Source organism: Thermobia domestica, chromosome 15, assembly GCF_964235325.1.
Source record: "Thermobia domestica chromosome 15, izTheDome1.hap1.1, whole genome shotgun sequence".
NCBI classification, from domain to species: domain Eukaryota; kingdom Metazoa; phylum Arthropoda; class Insecta; order Zygentoma; family Lepismatidae; genus Thermobia; species Thermobia domestica.
In genome coordinates this window covers 88812283-88833468 of record NC_137468.1, presented here as the reverse complement: position 1 = coordinate 88833468, position 21186 = coordinate 88812283, and the positions used below count along the sequence as shown (strand labels likewise).

The window sequence follows — 21186 nt, the reverse complement described above, 5'->3', positions numbered from 1 at the left end:
GTTCTAATTATGCTTTGAGAATTCCTAATTTGTTTTCATTCGATTTCAGCATAAAAACAAAAGGTTTAGTTTATATTTTCGTTGTACATGCTTTACTCCAATGACAAGTTATTTGTAGGCATTCATATTATAGGTTTCCTGCCGATGATGCAAATGGAGATTTTCAGTTATCACCAAATTGTGATGATAGTTCTGGTCAAACCAAAGATAAACAATATTACACGAATCAATTGTTGAATTTCATTTTAAATGAAAGACCAAGTTTGGTTATGTATAACTCCTCTCAAGCAGCTTCGTCATCGAGCACTGTGACCAGTTCTGAGAATAAAAACCGATCCAATTGCCAAGAGGGCTCGTCACACGAGAACAGTATTTCAGCAGAAGTTGAGGAAGAGACAACAAGCAATGTTACTTCGGTGAATAATAATAATAATAATCAGTCGGGAAGTGTGAAGTACTTTGTATGTATGGTATGTTTTAAGGATTACAATACAGCGTCAGCATTAAATCGTCACATGAAAGTTCACGACGATACGAAACCTTTTTCGTGTGAGGAGTGTGGTAAACAATTTGTGGAAAGTAGTGGTTTGTTAAAACACAAACGTGTACATAGTGGCGAGAAGCCGTATGCATGTGACGACTGTGGGAAAGCGTTCTCATCGCGTTCCACTTTTATTAGTCACATGCGTATTCACACGGGAGAGAGGCCTTACGTTTGCACCGTATGTAATAAGTCGTTTACTACGAGTTCACATCTTGTCACTCATGTCCGTATTCATACGGGGGAGAAACCATACACTTGTCAAACATGTGGAAAACCATTTTCTGATTGTTCTGCATTCCGAAAGCACCAAAGAATACACAATGAAGATAAACTGTTAGAAAATAATGAACTCTGTGCTGTTAGTGACAACAACCAGTCAGCTAGTGGAAGCAGTGAAAATACGGAACAGGAAGTAGACATTATTCATCGAACACCTAACGGAATTCTATCCCTTTCCACTCATCCTTCATTAATCCGAAAGCTAACACATGACGGCGAGAAACCGTACGCTTGTGATATATGCGGGAAAACTTATTTGGATTTGTTTGCTGTGATAAAACATCGCCGTATTCATACACGTGTTCGACAGTACCACTGTGAGGAATGTGGTCGAGATTTCACTGACAATTGTGGCCTGAAAAAGCACATGCGTATTCATACAGGTGAGAAGCCATACCAATGTGAAATATGTGGAAAGACATTTTCCACCAGTTCAACGTATGTCAGTCACAAACGTATTCATACCGGTGATAAACCTTACAAATGTGAATTTTGTTTCAAGCTATTCACTACCAGCTCTCATCTGCTCACTCATCGCCGGGTGCATACAGGCGAGAAACCATACACGTGTGAAGTTTGTCATGGCAAATTCTCTGATGGCTCTTCATTTCGTAGACACAAACAACAGCATACAACAGAGAAAATGTATCCTTGTGTATGGTGCGGCAAAGATTACCCATATAAATCAAATTTATTAAAACATACTAAATTCCACGTGCCGGAGATTTATAAGAACTTTATTGAGTCGTACGCTCATCATTCTGATCAGTCCGTAGAATGAACTAGTGATATACGTCTACGAGTAAACAAAGACAGCTAGTATGGATTAAGAGCAATGCTGTTAAAATTCCAGTACTAGATTCTTCGAATATTCTTTTGTAATATACGTACTTACACTGGTACGTATCTCATTGTGAAATGTTGGAGGCTCGGTGCGCAGGGGAGAAACTCCCACAGTAAAATACAGGAACGAATACCATTCGATACATACCTTCGGGTAATTGGCGAATAGGTAATCAACGTATCCATGAAATCACATGAATTGTCAATCCGATTATGTAATATGGGTAAATACGAAACAATATATGGATATTTATTTGATTTTCAATTGAATACTTTCTCATTTTTGGACAGTCCTTTCTATATTACATTTTACACTAGCACATATTCCTTAAGTATTATTATTATCATCATCTTTCAATAACCATTATACATCCATAAGTGTAGAATACCTTTCATAATATTAAAATAATTCATATTTCATCATATTAGTCAACAATAGATTCCTTAGAGACTGTTTCCAGAAATAACACTAAACATTCGATGAACTTACAATTAAAAAAAACATAAATTATTGTTTCTCACCTATCATCTCAACTGTATATCAGAGACAATAAATATGATACAGTTGGAATTTGCATTAAACATATTGATCCGAGGCTTTTAATTTACAGCCACATGTTTTAATATAAATTACTGTTCACAAAACACCAACTTATGTTTTCGTATTTAGCAAACTGTAAAACCATTTAGGAAACCATTTCGATTGTTTACTAATATCGATTAGAAAAAGTTTTCTTAGATTTTAATTTTAAGATCATGTGATACGGATCAAATTTCAGTTTTAGCATCCTGAGGTAAAGATCGAAACCCGCGTTGCCACTTTCCAAATATCGTGTAATGCGCTAGGTTCAGGTTCAGTTTAGTAGCGCATTACACTTTATTCGAATAATAATTACTTATTCGAATGATTTTAACAGGTAATTAAGAGCGTCTACTTAACATGAGCCATCTTTTCTTGATATATCTCCGGTCTACGAAAAAAAAAGTTGCACAATAGTTTAGTGTAAACCACAGATATGTTAGTGATATTGTACTAGTAGAAATTTAATGGGGAGATATGATATTCGTATTATTATATTAATAATAAATTTCCTTATAAAGTTTCGATCAGTTCCTCTCCCCCCCGTCAGAAAAAAACAACTTCACAGATCCGAGATGCTAATATATAATGAGAAGTGCTTTTGGTCCATATTAAATAGAAACTCTTCATCCATACTAGCTGTATCTACTGCTGCTCCTTCGTAATTTTTGTCCACGTTGAGGCAACGCGTAAATAGTATAAAGTATGTAGCCTATGTAATCTATGACTATGATGCTTCCTTGTGTTGTCATTGCCTTTTTGTCATTACTGTTTGGTCTCAAATCCGTCGTTAAGAGTATCCATGTGTTCTCTAACGTTTTACGTTTGTAAGGAATATTCCTAACATTGGAGACTAACCTCATGAGTACTGTACGTAATTTTCTATGACTTAAAATACGACAAACATCTTTAGTGACGTGATTAATGTTACTGAGATGTGCCCCACTGTCAACAGTTATAGCGAGAATCAAATTAAAGTCACTAGGTCTGCGTTTTGGTTCCACAGTGGGGATCTTTCTCAACCAGGGAGTACTACATGCAATAGTTATAAGCGTAATACATCACAATTGTATCTGTTGTGTTTATATATAAACAAAAGGTACCCTCAGATTGAGACAAATTCCCCTTTTGGAACTGAAACGTTCCTAATATATGAAGTAGTTTATTGAGGACAAGTATATTTTATTTAAATTTAATCTGCAACATCATGACAGTTCTTACATCATTAGAATATTGTCAAGAAAAATGTCTTCTAAGCAATTATGTTCGTGCAATTGTACCTCACTTCACTTACTAACGGAGAATAATATTTTAATAAATATTTTTTTAAGGAATTGAACAGCTCTCCAAAAGAAATTCTAGTGTTAGGTGTTAATTTGAAAAAAAAAAAAAATGGAAAACGCTTCAAAATATCAGCGACTGATGAGCAACCTTAAAAGATAGTCAAATACTTACAATCTCAACGTTAAATATACACATATATAACAGAAATTCTTCATGATTTGTAGGGATTGTCTTCCCTTGTACCGGAATGTTTTTACTGAGCGTGATCTCAAATTCGGTTCCATTGGAGTACAGAATTCATTGACTCACTCTTCTACACATTTATAGATGTAATACTTTGTACTTAAAAGATCGGGAGAGTATACAAACAAGAAAATGTTTATAACAGCAGCAAATTGTCCGTCCTTTGTTTAACCAAAATGATTTACTTGAAGTTTACTTAAATTGGAGCTACACTAATATATGAAATGTGATTTATTAATTTTTATATATATTTACTTTCAATTATATGTTTAGAATTTTCTGCTATCACTTTCGACACTACTTGAATAAATCACTATATTGGTTCCTTTCCATATTGCACTGTCATATTTAAATGATGATAATGATTTCAACATATTCTTATGACTAGAACACAGGCTCAAACATTGGTGTGTACAGTGCATTGAATACAAGGCCTAGTATTAGTGATTCGGAATTTACTTTAATAATAACAGGTATCGTCCTTCATATCCTCGCTGTTACACAAGGGCTAAAGCACAAATCAAAGAATCAAAGATGTTTGAAAAACCAGTCTGCTCTGTAAAAGTACTCGCATGTGGATATAGAATGTTCTGATTACAAAGATTTAAAAGAACCTCTTCAAAGAAAGGAAAAGTATATGCCCTTGTTTTTTGAAGTCTTATTTTTAGAGCTTCTAGAAACGAAATGGATGTTCAAGGTTTTTTTTTTTTTTTATTTATTTTTTTAAGCGTAACTTCATATGTGTGGTATAGTAGGTTAACTATAAGGAAGTCATATTTATCCATAGAATACATAGACTACGATTTCGACATAGTTGCATGGAATCAGTGCTGCGTAGATCACCAGCTAATATTCGCTGACCCGCAAAAGGTAGAGAAAATTATCGCGGTCTTAGAAAGCAAGATGCAAGAAAAGAAGCTGTTGTATGTGTTACATTCGTTATTAAAACTGACATTTTTAACTTAGGAGTACCATCTTAGCTGCATTCAGAATGTGACTAGCTGCACAGGTAAAATAATTTGACTGTCGGTTTAAAACCACTTATGTAAATTATGTATAAATTACAGTAGATTGTAGACTGCGGAAATGTCAGATTGTATGACACATCTCTGAATATAAACAGAGCGAATACTTAAAATTGATTTCCTCCAAGAAAAGAAATGGTATTTAGTTTCAGTCACTTTGTCAATTTTGGTGGATAAGTGTGTGATAATCAAGTACGTGCTGAAATGTTTTTTTTTCTCCAATTTGTCTTCTTTGTAAAATGAAATTGCTTTATGCTAAATAGAAGTAAAAATCCCTCTGATTTGAAATCCTTTCCAGTGGATAACATAGTTCGGACATTAAACTTCGTGTGTGATGTAGCCTGGTGATGAAAAGCTACTACATTCAATTCAAAATAAACAAAGAAATGAAATTTCTGATTGTGATTTGTAGCGTTGAAAAAAAATAAATATTAATTGTCAAAGCAAGGGAACAAGCATTTATTTTGTAGAAAGACATCAACGCAAACTCAGAAAAAAAAAAATACTTTATTGTGTACTTGGTAATCTTACGCTCATCCAGAAATAATCATTTGTAAAATTTCGATTAGTACTTTGTTATTGTTATTATTTCTTTCTTTTGGAAGCAATATGCTAAAAGATTTAAATAATTGTGGTAGAATATAGAATTCATGAAAAGAAAATGAATAACTTCATATTTTTCTCACTTGACGATTATCCACCTCTATTAGATGGAATAGATTGTCTTAACTAATGAATATGTTACATGATCATCGACTTAGAAATTGCAGTTTGGACTAATGTTAATTAAGGATGTTTAATAAATACAATATGTTTGATTTGTAACTCACTGATTAATATGAGGAATTATTTTTCTTTTATTCATCGAATGAAAGAGGTTGTGGTTCTGGTTTTGCTGATTTCCTCCATAGGTTTAATTTTTAACATTTTAGTAGGCGCGTAGATGGGCTCATTTTGTAAAATTTAAATAAATCAGGAAGTAATGGATGTGCAAGTAGAAGCTCGGCTGTGGTGCATTTAACAACACTCTTGAAAGCATCCAATTCGGTCGCTAGTGTGATTATATATAACTTAGACATTGCTGGGTTTGTAACACAATGTTCAGTCTGGCACAAGCTGTCATGCCAAGTGTATCGAATGTAGTAAAGATGGAGATCGATAAGCAATATTTACGTCATTGCATTCTCTTGTTTTCAAATGGAAAAAAAAAAAATGTGGCGCCAGCAACATAATTGATTAATTCTACTTTGGGTGAACATTCTGTGAGTCATTCAACAGTAAAAAGTGGTTTGCAAGATTTCGTGCGGAACGTTTAGTCTGGAGGACGATCCACGTCCAGGTGCATTGAAAATATTTGAGAACGAAGAACTTAAAGTGTTACTGGGTGAAAATCCATGTGAAGCGCAAGAAGAGCTTGCTTTACTTGCCAAGCAATATTTCTTCGATTGCATGCAATGGGAGAGATAACAGAAGGAAGGCAAATGGGTTCCTCGTGAACTGACGGAAGAAAACAAAATCGTCACGGGCGACGAAAAGTGAATTTTTATTACAATCCGAAACACCGAAAAGTGTGGATTGATCCGGGCCAGCCATCAGCATCAGTTGCAAAAACGAATATTCATACCGATAAAGTGTTACTGTGTGTCTGGTGGGATTGCAAACGTGTCATTTACTACGAGCTTTTGAAACCTGTTCAGACTGTGACAGCTGAACGTTACCAGGCCCAGCTGATCAAATTAACCCTCCATAGCACGCGTGGTCAATTGTAACATCAAGGCACGCGCGCGGAGTCTCACTCCCCAATATTTACTTATAGGCCTATATCTTAATTTTAGTATATATTTTGTTTTGAAGCGATATTAAACTGTTCCATATTTTCTTTACAACGTTTTTAACAATTGCACATGCATATTTTATAGCACAAACTCTTTTAACAGTTCTAAGAAAACTAAAATTTCTCTATCCGCGGAGTGTGATTCCGCGGCGCGTGCGACGGCGGGTTAAGTGAAGTGCTGGAGTAAAAAAAGACCATTTACCTGCCAAAGAAGTCGGAAAGTGCTATTATTGATTGACAGCACTCGTTCGCATACAGCAAAAGAATCCCAGAAGCTCTTCTTCGCCTTAGGCTGGGAAGTTCTCCAGCATATATGGCGTATTCTCCAGACTTGGCGCTGTCTGACTTCTACTGACTTCTTCTTATTCAGATCGATGTCGTCATCTTTGAAAGACCAACGATTCACGCAAGTTGAAGATGTACGAATATGGCTCGATAACTATTTTGCTTAGAAACCACCCAGTTTCTATCGCGACGGCATTCATCAGTTGCCACATCACTGGCAAAAGGCCATAAATAGCAATGGTGAATATTTCGATTATTAATCTTTGTAATAAGTATTTTTCAATACAGTGCAATTTGACCCCAAAGAGCCGAATTTCTACTTGAACACCCAATACTCAAAAATATAAACAAACCAGTTTTATAATCAACGTTTGTTACTTTTTTTTTATTAGAAACGAACCAAAATAAGTCTCTTAGCCCAGACCAGTGGCGTGGTCTTGTGATCTAACTCTGTTGAAACCGAGCTAATGTGATGGGAAAGAAGTTCTCTGATTTTAGGTGTTAGTAATAATTGAATCATATTCAAGTGTTGCCACGCGATATGGAGCCTAACTACATAGTATAGATCCGGCCGTTCGTAACTGAATACTGCGTAAGGATGCAAAACAAAATTAGTCACTTAAAATAAATAAAGTGTCTTGAAATTACTACTCCGAAACTAAGCATAATAATAACTGACAGATTGAATGGAGGAAGGGGTAGGAAATAATCGGAAAGTCTGGTATTGACCTATTTGAATCAGTTAGATATAGACAAGAGCAGTGGCATACACTGAATTTTATTAGGGTAGTGGATAGGGTAGGATGGTGGTGATAACACCAAGCTCATGTCTGTCCAATAAGTGATTTTTTTTATTCGTATCTCAATAGGGTAACTTTCTATTTTTCCGTAATGTCTTGTGGAGCAGGTGGGTTAAAACCTTGTAACTCCCTTTCCCCATTACCTACCCCACTGGGCAAGAATCAAGATTATTCTCGTGGAAGGAACTTCTATACCTATACTTGCGAACTTACCTACACATATTGAGAAGTTACTTGAAACTGATTCTGAACTCCCTTGTAGCTAAGTGGTTAGCGTGCGCGCCTTCAGCGTGGGAGATCCGGGTTTGATTCCTGGCGGAGCTCATATGGTTCGGATCCCACCTTAAACCGTAGGTTCATGTCTCATATAGCCTCGCTGCTAAGCAGGACACTTAACTCAAAATCAAATCCAATCAAATTGAGAGACTGATTCTAAAAGCGGAGTAGAAGAAAAATTACATAACTGTTACACTTTACCTGAGCGATAACTTATTTGCACATCACACACATTGCAGTGCTATGATCGCTATTATATTTGGAGTGATGTATTAAGGTAGGAAACTAAAGGAAATGCGTTTTGTACTTTTTAGCAATTGAAATGGCTCTAATCCCATTTGCTTACTTATGGATTAATTCCCTTGCCTTGTAAAAGTAACTTTTATTTATAAATATTGCATAATTAATGTAATATAAAATTACGTACATAGTATGAACTTACTTTTGGAAAGCAAGGAACTGTAAAGTTAACATGTAGAAGAAATCAGATAAAGAACTTTCGTTTCAACAAGAAAAGGAAAATACTTCCTCATATAAAGTAATGGAATAAAGAACTAATATGATGCAAATATTGTATGGTTTTAATATTCCGGTAACATTTGTTACAGTTCCACTTCCTTTTGTCCAGTGTTAAAAACTTAAATTTTTCACACAACATGAATTAAAATCTTTATAAGGGCACATTTTCTTATATATAGACAGAACTTGCAGTGTGTTTCTTAGATAATTTTGTTGTTATAGTTGTTTATTTATATAGATATATATATATATATAGAATATATATACAAATTTATATATATACATACATAGAGATATACTTGTTAGTAACGGAAATATGTTTAAAGGTTCATTTATTCATTCCTGTAAAGTATCACCAGATTTATAGCGTTTTGACACTGTAGGCCAGTAATATTATGTATATGTACTTAGAAGTTTCTATTTTTGACGTACAGATATTTACATATGCTTATATTTTTTGTGTTCAATATGACAGTCACTTTTTTGTTAATAGCTAGTAAGTAAATTATTCTGTGCAACTAACATACATGAAACCCTTCGTCAAAAGGCTTGGCGCTGGTATTTTTGCGTGTGGGTCACAAACTTCGCACCATAAGCGTTCATTAACTTATTAAAGACTAAAAATAGGGTTCTGCAACGGGATGAAGGTTTCTTTTTTTTTTTTTTTTTTTTTTTTAATGATCACAGAAAAAGAGGAAATGAAATCTGTGATTTTAGTTTATATACGTATATTTTCGGGGACTTCATTTGTGTTGGTCACGTAGTAAATGCGTGGGAAGTAATTCAATTTTTGATAAATTGATTAGTAAGTCTTGTTTGTATTTATACTTTAATCTGTGAAACGGAAATAAGAGTATAAGTGCCACTTTGCGTTAGGTAAATTGTTGGTAATAATACTAAGAAAAACAAATGTTATTTTTCTTCTATTATAGTTCAAGTAAAAAGTTGAAAATGTATGAATTTAAAAAAAAAAAAAAAAAAAAAAAAAAAAAAAAAAAAAAGAACTATAAGATCTCACAGAGTATGATTAAACGTTTCAGCGGTAAAAACAGAGAAAGTGTGGTGCTTTCGAAATGATTATGAAAAATGTACATTTCGTATAATAATATCTGTGCTTCTGAAGCATTTTGACTTCACATTTATAGAATTGTGCTTTTTTTTCCTTGAAAATGATAGCTTTCATTACAACAAAACGTAAGATATTACAGTATTTGCAGTGATTCAAGGCTTGAACAGGAAACAGGACAATAAAAATACGACCAAATCTTTACTCGATGTTCATAAATAATTGTAAAATGAAAAGTTTTGGAAGTGCGATCGTTATAATTTGGAAATGATATATGAAGAATAGGTTTTTTAGGTAGTTGTCTAAAAACTGTATTGTCTAATTTTCATTAAATGATTTGTCACGTTTGATGCCAGATGTAAGTGTGCTAGTTGTAGCAAAAAGTTAAAAAAAAAAAAAAAAAAAAACTAAGTGAAATTTTTAAGTTAATCATCCCACTTTTATGCTTTTTAGGATTAAAAGGAAATGGATAGCAAAAAGTATAAAATTGTGGTATATCCATTAAAGTAATTGCTAAGTTGGGGGGCAGTGTGCATTGTCCAGGTTAGTAGTAGTACTTATGATAGTAGTAGTAGTTAGTGTTAATAATTACAGAAAGAAACAGTGGGATGCTTATTGACTAATTATAAAATCAGTTACCGTACTTACAAGCATCCATGGCACTGATGTTGATGTGAGTTCACATCGAAACTATGTGGAAAAAACGGGGTCGCGGTGGCTCAGTTCACCTCTGGTGTGTGGGGTCCCTGGTCCGATCCCAGTTCGCGCCAAGTGAACTTTAGTGGACATGCGCATGGGTTTTCTCGGGGTTCTCCCGTTTCCTACCACTTTATCCATTGCACCATTGGATTCATTTCTCATCATCACTATCTCCTTTAGTCTAGCCGGGATAACTGTGGGACGTAAAACTGAAATATTTCATTTCATTTTCTATGTGGAAAAACTCTTTCGTGATGTTTGGACGTAAGATAACTGAACATTTAACTGGTTAGTATTCGATATTAAATATGAAGCTCTGTTTCATATAACTTCGATCAGGGCTGGCCATGGATTTCATCGACCCCCAAACAAATTTTCTGTACGGGCCCCTCATTTTGTCGCTGACTAATATAGCAAAAACACTAAATATAGCAACTCGCTCTTGCAGTTGTTACACTGGTAGTCGATCATCACAACCGATTGGTGTGATAATTACAGAGTTAAAAGCTCTTTGATTCATCTATTTATTTTATATTATTTTAAATTTAAAAACTTAAACAGCTTTTGGGAAAGAATATCGCTGGCAAAGTGGCCGTACGTATGATTTCGCAGCACTGACAGTTTGACAGAAATATGAAATTTGAAAAGAATTACAATTGAACAAGGAAAACTTAGAAGAGATCATATTTTTCATGCCCCTCTTTCCCCTGCATTTGTTGGGTTGCCCCTTTTGAGTGGCCCTGCTTTGGAGCTGGAAAGGGACGGTAAAATGTAGTCAGTTAAACAAATGAAACACAATAATGAGATAAGGCGTATTGAACTTATTTGATAACTTATTATACTCATATGTTTTTAATAATTGAAGTAAGAACAATAATAACTGTGGCAATTAGATATTGAATAATCTTGTATATTTTTAAACATGTTAATTTATTTCTAAGAGTTATGTTTGATTATGTCTATATTCAAAGTATCAGATATTATAATTTTTTCTTTATTATGTAATGCGTATTTATATATACTGTATATGATATATTTTTACTATAAATTAGTAATAACGTGCGAGGCTAAAGTTATATCATCATTTTTAGTACCATTGGTAAAATGTGAAGTTAGTATCACTAAATATAACTTACAAAGCCGTCAGTTAACATTTTTAAATGTGAAAGATTTGTGTAATACAGATTAAGTTATATTTTGCCAGAAGTTTATTGTGTTTTTAAACTATTTTGTATTGCAAACTAAAATTATCAAAAGAAGTATCCTCATATCATGAGGATACTTCTTTATCCATTAATTTATAATTTATATCCATTAATTTTTCATTAAGTCCATTAATTTATATCCCAGAATACTTTCATTTATGGATGAAATGAAGTAGGATTTTTATTTAGGTAATTCCTGACTTTGTCGATTTTTTTATCGCTTATTTTTCACAGTGCGACGAACGTTAAGATATTTATAAGGAACTAGCAGAATGACCGTTCTTCGCACGGAAAGAATACGTTTCATTTTGGACATAAATGTCACCAAAACTGTCAGCAATCAACTTAGGAATAAAAAAAAACTATAAATCCGACATTAATATCGGTCATTTTCAATTATTTTTACATATCACCATCTCCCCTTAGGAGTACTAATGGGGGTGAATTTGAATTTAAACGTCATCGAAAGTGTCACTGTTCGTCTCAACGACCCCGAAAACTATGGATTCGACACTAGTATCAGTTTTAAATACTTTCCCCCTCTCCTCCCCCTTCCCTAAGTTGCATTGTCAAAGTGAAATGATAAAAAAACATTTCAGGCCCGAACTTAATCGTATGTTGAAAATTTGATCGAGATCGGTCGGTTGGTTCAAGAATTATTAAGTCACAAACATAGTCACTTTCATTCTTATTTATATAGATAGGTAGATACTATAACAAAATGAGCGAATCATATTAATCCTTGGTCTAAAAATCAGTAAAAATTAAAAGTTAATATAAATTGTAATTATAATAATGTAAAAAATATTTTAAAATCAGTGTTAAAGAATCAAATAATACATTAAACAAATATATTTTCTTTGGAATTAATTGCGGCTATTATGTCAATTTTACAAAACTATTTTGGTGATATATTGTTAACTTCATTTAATTATCATGATCGAATTTCTACAATACTATTACCGTTTAAAAAAAAACAAAAAAAAAAAACAAAAAAAAAAAACGAGGGCTTGAAAGAAGAAAATGGCAACATATAAATCTTTCGTGAACCATTTATTGTACAATCGCGAGACTTCTACAGACCTTCAACATAATCTCCTGCAGTTTATTGCACCCATTGCCAGATGTGGGCAAATAGCAGGATACCAGCAGTTGTACCCTGTTTGTTAGTGTCTGCAAGAGAACGGCCTATAGCTCGAAGTATGGCATCTCTGGTACGGAAATGCATTCCTCGCAGTGGTTCTTCCATCTTAGGGAACAGATGAAAGTCACATGGACTCATGTCTAGTGAATAGGATGAGTGCTTTAGAACCTCCCACTTATCGTGCAAAACAATGGATGGATCCCTTATGAAGTTGGGTCGTTTCCTGCGTAGTGCAAGATGAAGATGATGTTCCAGAAACCTACGGTAGTACACTGCGTTACGGTCTGGTTTGTAGGAATTGCATGCCGTAATATGACACCACGTTCATCATATGCCATTATCAGCATCACCTTCACATTCTCCGGTTCCTGACCCAGCTTCTTAAGTCGAGGAGATGATGGGTGGCGCCATTCATTTGATTGGCGCTAAATGTTGGCTCATAAGAGCGCGTCCATGTTTCATCAAGTGCAATGATCCTGTCCAGGAACGCACGACCTTTCCGTCTGTAACGTGCCAAATGATCACAAACGACAGCATATCTCTACCATTTTTGAACGTCTGTAAGATGGTGGGGTACCCACTGGATGCAGTTTTTCGGTAAGCAAGGACATTGTGCAACATATTCAACACTGTAGTACGGGATGTTCCTACCTCGTTAGCCAGTTCCCTGACAGTGCACCTCCTGTCCATATGCAGCAAAGATTGAATCAATTCAGTGACTCAGTAGTCAACCTCCACCTGGTTCCTATTGCACATTATCACGTCCTGTACGAAACCCAATGTGACACAATCAGATACAGCAATGCGTCATTACTGCATGTTTCACGTAGTCCAGAATGACATTCCCTGTTTTTTGTGGCACTAGCGCCGCCACCCGCGTTGTATACCTCTACCTACCCTCTACGTGTGTTGCCAACACCAGCTTCAACGAAAATCCATGCGCAGGGAAGAAACAATGTTGCCACTTTCTTTCAAGCATATTCCTTTGTAAACCTGAAAATTGATACTGTTCGAGAACCATGTCACTTATCGAGGTCAAACTGATATTGAAATATATCTCTATTAAGCTCTTCATTATGACACTACCAAGACGACAATACATAATATGGTTAATATATGTAACCCCCAATATAAACATTAAAACGTTATTTTTAATCATATCTTTATTATTAAAGAATAGGCATTTTGCCTAACTTCCGGTCTTTAGATTGATTTGTTTTTTTTTTTTTCCTGTAGGTGTTTACACACACACTATTTGTAACTTATTTAAATTGACACTAACAGCGGTAAAAAAAAAAAAAAAAAAAACTAAGAAGCCTGTTTGTTTGTTTTTAATATGAAAAAAAAAACTGTTTGATTTCATATTTCTTCTGGCATAATTATAACTAATGTGTGTTCTCTGGCATTACTATGAAGTAACTCAAAAGATTGTAATCAATATTATTACTGTGAAGGGATTCACATGTATGTATCAATTGACTTACTTCCCATGCTATATTATGTACTGCCCAGTGCATTTCTTGTAGTATTGATTTTTTTAGACTGTTAATTAGAGAATGGGAGTCACTATAACACTGTGTAGCTTAGGTAATTCTGCTTTACAAAATCTGTTGGTTTTAGTGTGTGAAAAACATATACTGTTATTGCATTTACAGCAATGAATCTATATATTTTTCTCATTGATTTTTTGTATATATTTTAATAATGCATTTATAGTTGTTTAGAAATGAAAAAGAACATTTCTTTTTAGTTTGTTTTATTCAAATGAGGTGCACTAGCTTTTTTAATTTACACTTTTATTTAATAAAAACATGGTATAATCACCAGCAGAAGTACTGACCTCTACATACATATTTCTTGCGCCAGTAACTTAGAGAAGAATAGGAAATGTAAGAGGCCTAATCACTGCGAAATTAAAATACCGTTAATTTTACAGTAATTAGGTGATATCTTCAAATAGATAAAAGGTAATCGAAATGTGGAACAAGAGCGCGCCAAACAATATTATTTTGCATGAGGCACAGCTATCACGAGTCACCTAGTGGTTTTCCGTTTGCAGCCATTTAGAAACGCGAAAATAAATGCCGATTTTCTAAATGGCTGGAAATCGAAAGCAGATAAGTGAGTCGTGATAACGGTATCCCAAGTAAAATAATATTGTCTAGTGAGCTCTTGTACCACATTTCGATTATCTTTTATTTATTCGAAGATATCACATAATTACTGTAAAATTAGTGGTATCTTAATTTCGCCGTGATGGGGCCTCTTAAATACGGTTTTCTTTTCCATTTTAAGGATATAAGGGTCTTATTTTACAAAGTTTGTGACGAGAGATGTACAAATAGGTATTATACCTTTTTCTGGTGACCATACAAATAAAGGGAAAGTGTTATATTTTAGATAGTTGTGGCCATAATACTAAATATATGCGTAATAATGACTTAATTCTTACGTTATTTACAAAAAGAAATATAATAATCAAGTGTTGGTTGCACTAGTTTCATATAATTTTTATTTAGTTAGGAGAGAGTTTATTGAAAAATGGTTTGAAAATAGTTGTTAGTGCATCGATCTAGTCATGATGCTTTTCTTTATTTTTTGGTAAATATTACAACACTGTAGTATCACACCACATAATATATGTATATACGCTGTTATGTTATAGTGTTCACTGATACATGTATATTTTTAATTTATTGTTTTTTAAACAATACTAAATTTGATAACATTTGTATTCCATGTATGTTTTATTGGTCGTATTATGAGACAGTTGTATCATAAATAGTGCACGCCAAAGATTATACCATTCATTTATATTTTTACATCTTTCGTTTTTCGGGTGTATTTCATAAGGTATTCTTCAAATTTTTTGATATCGGTTTTTACATGAAAGTAAGGCCGCTAAAGCTTTCCATTTCTATTGGTGAGAGACCGTGGGTATTAAATGAAAGTTGCATTGGTTTTACGTAATTAATAACACACACACAAAGAGCAAAACATTGAATATATTAAAAATACTGTGTAACAGTTTCTGTGTCATCATCTTCATCAGTCACGTTGTGAAGGTATATTCTAAGATGATGCAAGGTGTCGTTAAAAAGTACAGTGAATGTAGTTGCACAGCGCCACCTATCGACGTTTTATCCTTTTCAACAAGCAAGCGCGATAGCCTGAACGGGATAGTCAGTTTCGAGTTGGAACGAATTGTGACGTGTCAGTTGGCTTCTAGAGGCAGAACAGTGAGGGCGCGTTAAGAGTGTCTGTCGAGCGTCAACATTAAATTTTGTTTCAGGCTGCCAAAAGGTGCCAAAGAAGCTCACAAAATATTAAAATCAGTATATGCAGTGGCGAAGCGTACTATAAGGCTCTGAGGCCGGGCGTACCCTGTTTTCTACAGTGTATTTGCTTTATCTTTGGTTACTTATGAAGTCAATACTTCAATTTTTTTTTTTTTTTTTGTAACAAAATAGTAGGTTGGAAACACTCGGAGACTCTTCCGTCTGAGCCTCACCATCTCGCTAGACAGGTGTGCAGGCTATGCTGCTCAAGAAGCGAAGCTATTTTCGCTTGGGATTTCACGCATTGTTGGGAAGGTGCGAAGGCTCGCCTCTGACAGTTTAGTTTTAACGTTGAAGGCATCTTTCAGTGCTAATATGTTATACGTATGTATTTCTGTTAGTGATAACTTGTTTAATTTAGATATGTACTCTCAGGAGTTAGCTGTTTTTTTTTTCTTTCTTCTACATGGGGCCTAGTCCATAATAGCATATAGAACATAAGTATGATACATTAAATATGTGTATAAAATTACAAACGGTACCGTACAGGATAAAATAATTATATTTGTGTGTAATTTTAGTTGAGTTTTCCATTTCATAGAATCAGTGGAGTATTTACGATTTTGTTTCGGAGGGCTTTGTTTTTTTCGGAAGGGGCTTTGCCAACTTTATTCCCGGGAATATGAAAATTTTGTAATATGTATAAAACAATAAAAAGTTGCGATAAATTTTCGGTGAGTGCTTAAGCCCAGAAGCCACCCCTTTAAATATGCCACTCCATAGAATATAATATTAAATATCTTGCGCTGGTTCAAATATTGCCACGACAGAGCAGCTGAACACCCTTCCAAAAATGCTTCAAGTTATGGATTCAGCGTTGGGGTAAGTGCATTGCTAGCCAAGGGCAGTACTTTGAAGGAGATTAAGTGAAATTCCATGTACGCTTATTACTTTCTTTCTAATAAAATTATTCACCGTATTTTTTGATCATACCTCCTAAATATTAGTAGAAAGTGAAAGAAAGTCCCGCCTAGACGCCACGTTCTCTTTGTGTTTATTTTAAGTTACTTTAGATTGTATATTCATAACGTGTCTGGTGAAGGTGATGATACTTTGCCGAAACTATTTAGTGCTTTGATCAGTGTGCTTTTTATTAATACATGTGGAATATATCCAAAGCTGTAATGAACTGTATACGGGATTACTATTTTGGTCAATATCTTGAGAAAAAACGTGACCGAATCCTGGTCAGTTATATATATATAAATATCTTCGGAAGTAAAAGGAGGAACACTATAATAACTTGGAAAAGTATATAATGTGTTCTATGTGAATATAATGTCACTTTCCTTGTATCGTCAGAATGGGGAACGTAATGGAGTTTTCAGGAAGAGTACCTTCCCTCTGTAAAGAGCCAGAAAGGAGCGCTGATCTCAATTGAGGAACTGTTGACACCAACTTAGGTTCATGTTACCAGTTTTTCAGAAATCTATCACGGAAGTGCTTGTTTTAGTTTCCCAGGGAAGAAAAGTAGATGCCCACCTTCTAATATTCAGGTTTATTTATTATTATTATTATTATTTTATATATATATAAATTCGTAACAAATGAGCAATTTTCATACAGTTTGTATTTTATTGAAAGCTTCACTTCAATTGGTCCCTTTGTTCTCAAGATGTTGACAGAAAAACGTGTAGGATGAATATGCATTTTTCCTGCCAATTAGACATTAAAATATTTATGATTCTGTGTAGATGAATGCAACGACTATTATTAGTTGTGTAGTAATTGGTCAGTTAATTCAACGTTTCTCACGGCGGTCACTCACTCACTATTCGTTTCCCGGATAACTAAAGCATATTAATCTATATTTTTGATGTTGTATACATTGCGGAACACTATTTATGTGCATACTTCACAGTACTCTAGGAGATTTGATTCATTTTTTTTTTTTTTTTCATTTACATTCAATTTATTCATTATCTCATTCCAGTTTTTCCTATATACAGGGTGTCACAGGAGGAAGGGGCAGTACTTCACAAAATGGTGGTATGAGTGATTCTAAGCAAAAAAAAAAAAAAAAGTTCATATGAACATAGGTTTTAATCTCAACGGTTTGAGAGCTACAGGTTGTAAACCATTTTAGACTTTACGTTACGTATTGTTCACCTTGTAATTATTGTAATTATTCTACAGAAGTGGAACGTTGCGGATTTGAAAAATGATGGAATGACCTTTCCAACGATATGCAACATGTGGCAGTGGTGTCTAGAAAAGGGGTTATTGAGGAAAAGTTAAGAATATATAAGGGAATTAGATGGCAACACTGATTCCCAGTTTTCCCTTAATATCTTCCCTTCCAAAAACACCGCTGACACATGTTGCATATCGTTGAAAAGGCAATTCAATCACCTTTCAAACCGTCGTCTCACCTGTGTAGAATAAATACAGGGTGAGTAATAAGCAACATAAAGTAAAAAAGGGTTCACAACCTGTAGCTCACAAACCGTTGAGATTAAGACCCATGTTCATATAAACTTTTTTGCTTAGAATCACCCATACTACCATTTTCCGAAGTATTGCCCTTCCGCCTGGGACACCCAGTATATGTAACTTCCTTGATCTCCATTACTTTATCTCTAAACTTTTTTTTTTTATTTATTTAACGTCTGATTACCTATATTCATCGTGGAATATTAATCGACGTACGCAACAAATGTTTGGGTAATGTAGCCGTTATTACACAGTTCTTGTATATTACTATTCCTTGTATGTTCCGTAATTTCCCTTTGTCATATAATAGCCCGCAAGGAAAAAAGCAAGCTTCTCCACTTAGCTATGATATGGAATACGGAAGCAGTTAGATCATGTTTTCCGCAAAACATTCATGTACATATAACCTAACGTTTTGTTCATCTTTTCACCTTCTCCCATCTTGGTCCCGACGATAAGCCATTGTGGTTCGGAAGTTAAGTTTTCTTTTTTAATTCTTCTGAAAATAACTATGTTTTCATAATCAAACATAAATTATCGGATTAATATTGATATATTTTTATTAGTATATCTTCATATCTAACAATAACAAAACTAGTGGTTAAAGCTTGTAAAATGTCTCTGTAACAGATATGTATATGTTACATAAAGGATGTTTTAATCTTAACCCACAAGGTAACCGTCCCACTGATTACTCTGTTTTTCAACGGGTGTTCTAAAAGTAGCGCCCATAGACCACAATAAAACTATTCCACAGGACAAGGTAAAGCATAAATATACGTATAAAGGTATACCCACCGGTGTCTATATCAGGTGCTAAAACCAAATAAAAATTTCATGATATGATATCATCTTTGATAAATTTTGAACCATTACCATTGTTTTACGGATCTATCGATTCTCTCCAGATGGCAGTTATAGCCAATTCATACTGATAGCGATACAAGTTACATCATGCTCCAAAAAAGTCACATCTTATGCAATTTATGTATTTACTTATTTATTGCTCAATTAGCAAGTGACTGCCTTTATTGGTATTGATATTAGATGTCTGCTCAGGCTCGGACCTACAAAGCATATATCACGTCGGCTCTGGTCGTAAATTCTTAATATATAACCATATTTTTCGGGCCTAACGTTGTAAATATACTGTACAAGATATTTATTTGACCGTTCTTTCTGTAGAACTTTTAAAACACAACTGCAAAGTTAAACCTCTAATTGAGGTAAATACAATTTTGCGTTAATTATTAAGTTTCTGTAATTTGGGCTCATTTGATTATCACGCAGGCTCGACCTAAATGCTAAAACATATTTCAGACTTGGTTCGGACCTCACATTATACATTCACGGACCGGGACCGGCCTAAAAATTCCAATCCGTGCAGACCTCTAATTCATATACATAACTTATACCAATGCTAATAGACGGGATTAAGACAAGTCTACTGGCTCTGTCAGTGGAAAGAATCGGTGTAACTACTAGATGAATTCATAGATCAATGCCTTGACTCAAAATTTATCTATGACGCTACTACATTGTCAAAATTTTAATTTGCTGTATCGTGTGAAGGAGGTTTGGGAGGCTATAGCATTATCTAACATTTCCGCTTTAACCTATAGAATATTTTCTTATGGTCTGTGGACGCCATTTTTAAATAGTCGGTATATCTCGCAAGTTAAAATATTAGTTTTCTGATATATACTTATTCTTGTTACAGGGAAGTTTCACTAGCTTTAAGTATAAGTTTTATTAATGTTATGTTGAACATAAAGGTAATACTTCGAATATTATTATGGTGTTTATCTTTATTATAACAATGAAATTAGAAACATACTACCCACAACATATATGGAATGAGAGATAAACTGATGTGTATATATACAATAGAAACAAGCATAGTGTAATTAGTATTGAGAATAACAATAAGTGATGCTAATATAAAAACTTTTGATGTTAACATAGTGTCGTATATTGCTCTATTTGTTTAACTACTTCAAAATTAGCTAATTTCTTTGTTTCCGTTGCTGTGAGTAACAATGTGTGAGTGAACAAATAGTTGTATTGACTATATTCATTGGTTATTTAGCTATGCAAATGTCAAATTCTTTTGTTAGAAATTGTGCTTCTTCTACTGTGAAGTATGAGCAAAATTATTGTAACTGTAATTAAAAATATATTCTTGATTTTCTGTAATTTTTCTGATCATAATGGTTATAGATAAATCATGTGGACATGATATATTGTTGTTGTTTCTTTGTAATAAAGTTATAATTTTCATGTATGGTATTTCATTATTTTCTTCCTGCATTCCTTTTGTTGCAGCATTATTGTTATTACTATTATTTATTAGAAGCGATAATAGGTGCAAACAAAATGTGAATTCCAGAATACCTCATGCGATGAAAGCAAAAGCTTCTAACCGGAAACTTTGACATAAAACTCAAGAAAGGGCTGATGAAAACATATGCATGGAGTGTAGCGTGTTGTCGACTACGGATGAAGAGGAAACGCAAAGAATGCAAGCCTTCGAAATGTGGTGCTGTAGGCAGATGTTGAAAATTAGATGAGTAGACAAGAAATCAAATGAAAGAGTATTGGAAATGGTACACGAGAGAAGTATAGCAGAGAATATTTCGAGAAAATATAAGATGACTGGACACGTTATGACTCATGGAGGGATCATCCTATTAGCTATGGAGGGAATTCCAGAAGATAAAATACCTAGAGTAAGACCGTGGTTGAAATATGTGGATTAAATAATACAAGATGTAGAGAAGACAAAAGTA

General features: G+C 34.1%; 1 protein-coding gene across 1 annotated transcript in view; it reads left to right on the top strand.

Annotated features, from left to right (window-relative positions):
* Window positions 1–20677, top strand: part of LOC145671131 (uncharacterized) — a 38117-nt gene extending 17440 nt beyond the window's left edge. The window contains exon 3 of the mRNA XM_081739929.1: window positions 134–20677. Within this exon, the coding sequence (XP_081596055.1) occupies window positions 134–1604 (1471 nt within the window). The 3' untranslated portion in view covers window positions 1605–20677. The remainder of the gene's footprint in view (window positions 1–133) is intronic.
* The last annotated feature ends 509 nt before the right edge of the window (window positions 20678–21186 follow it).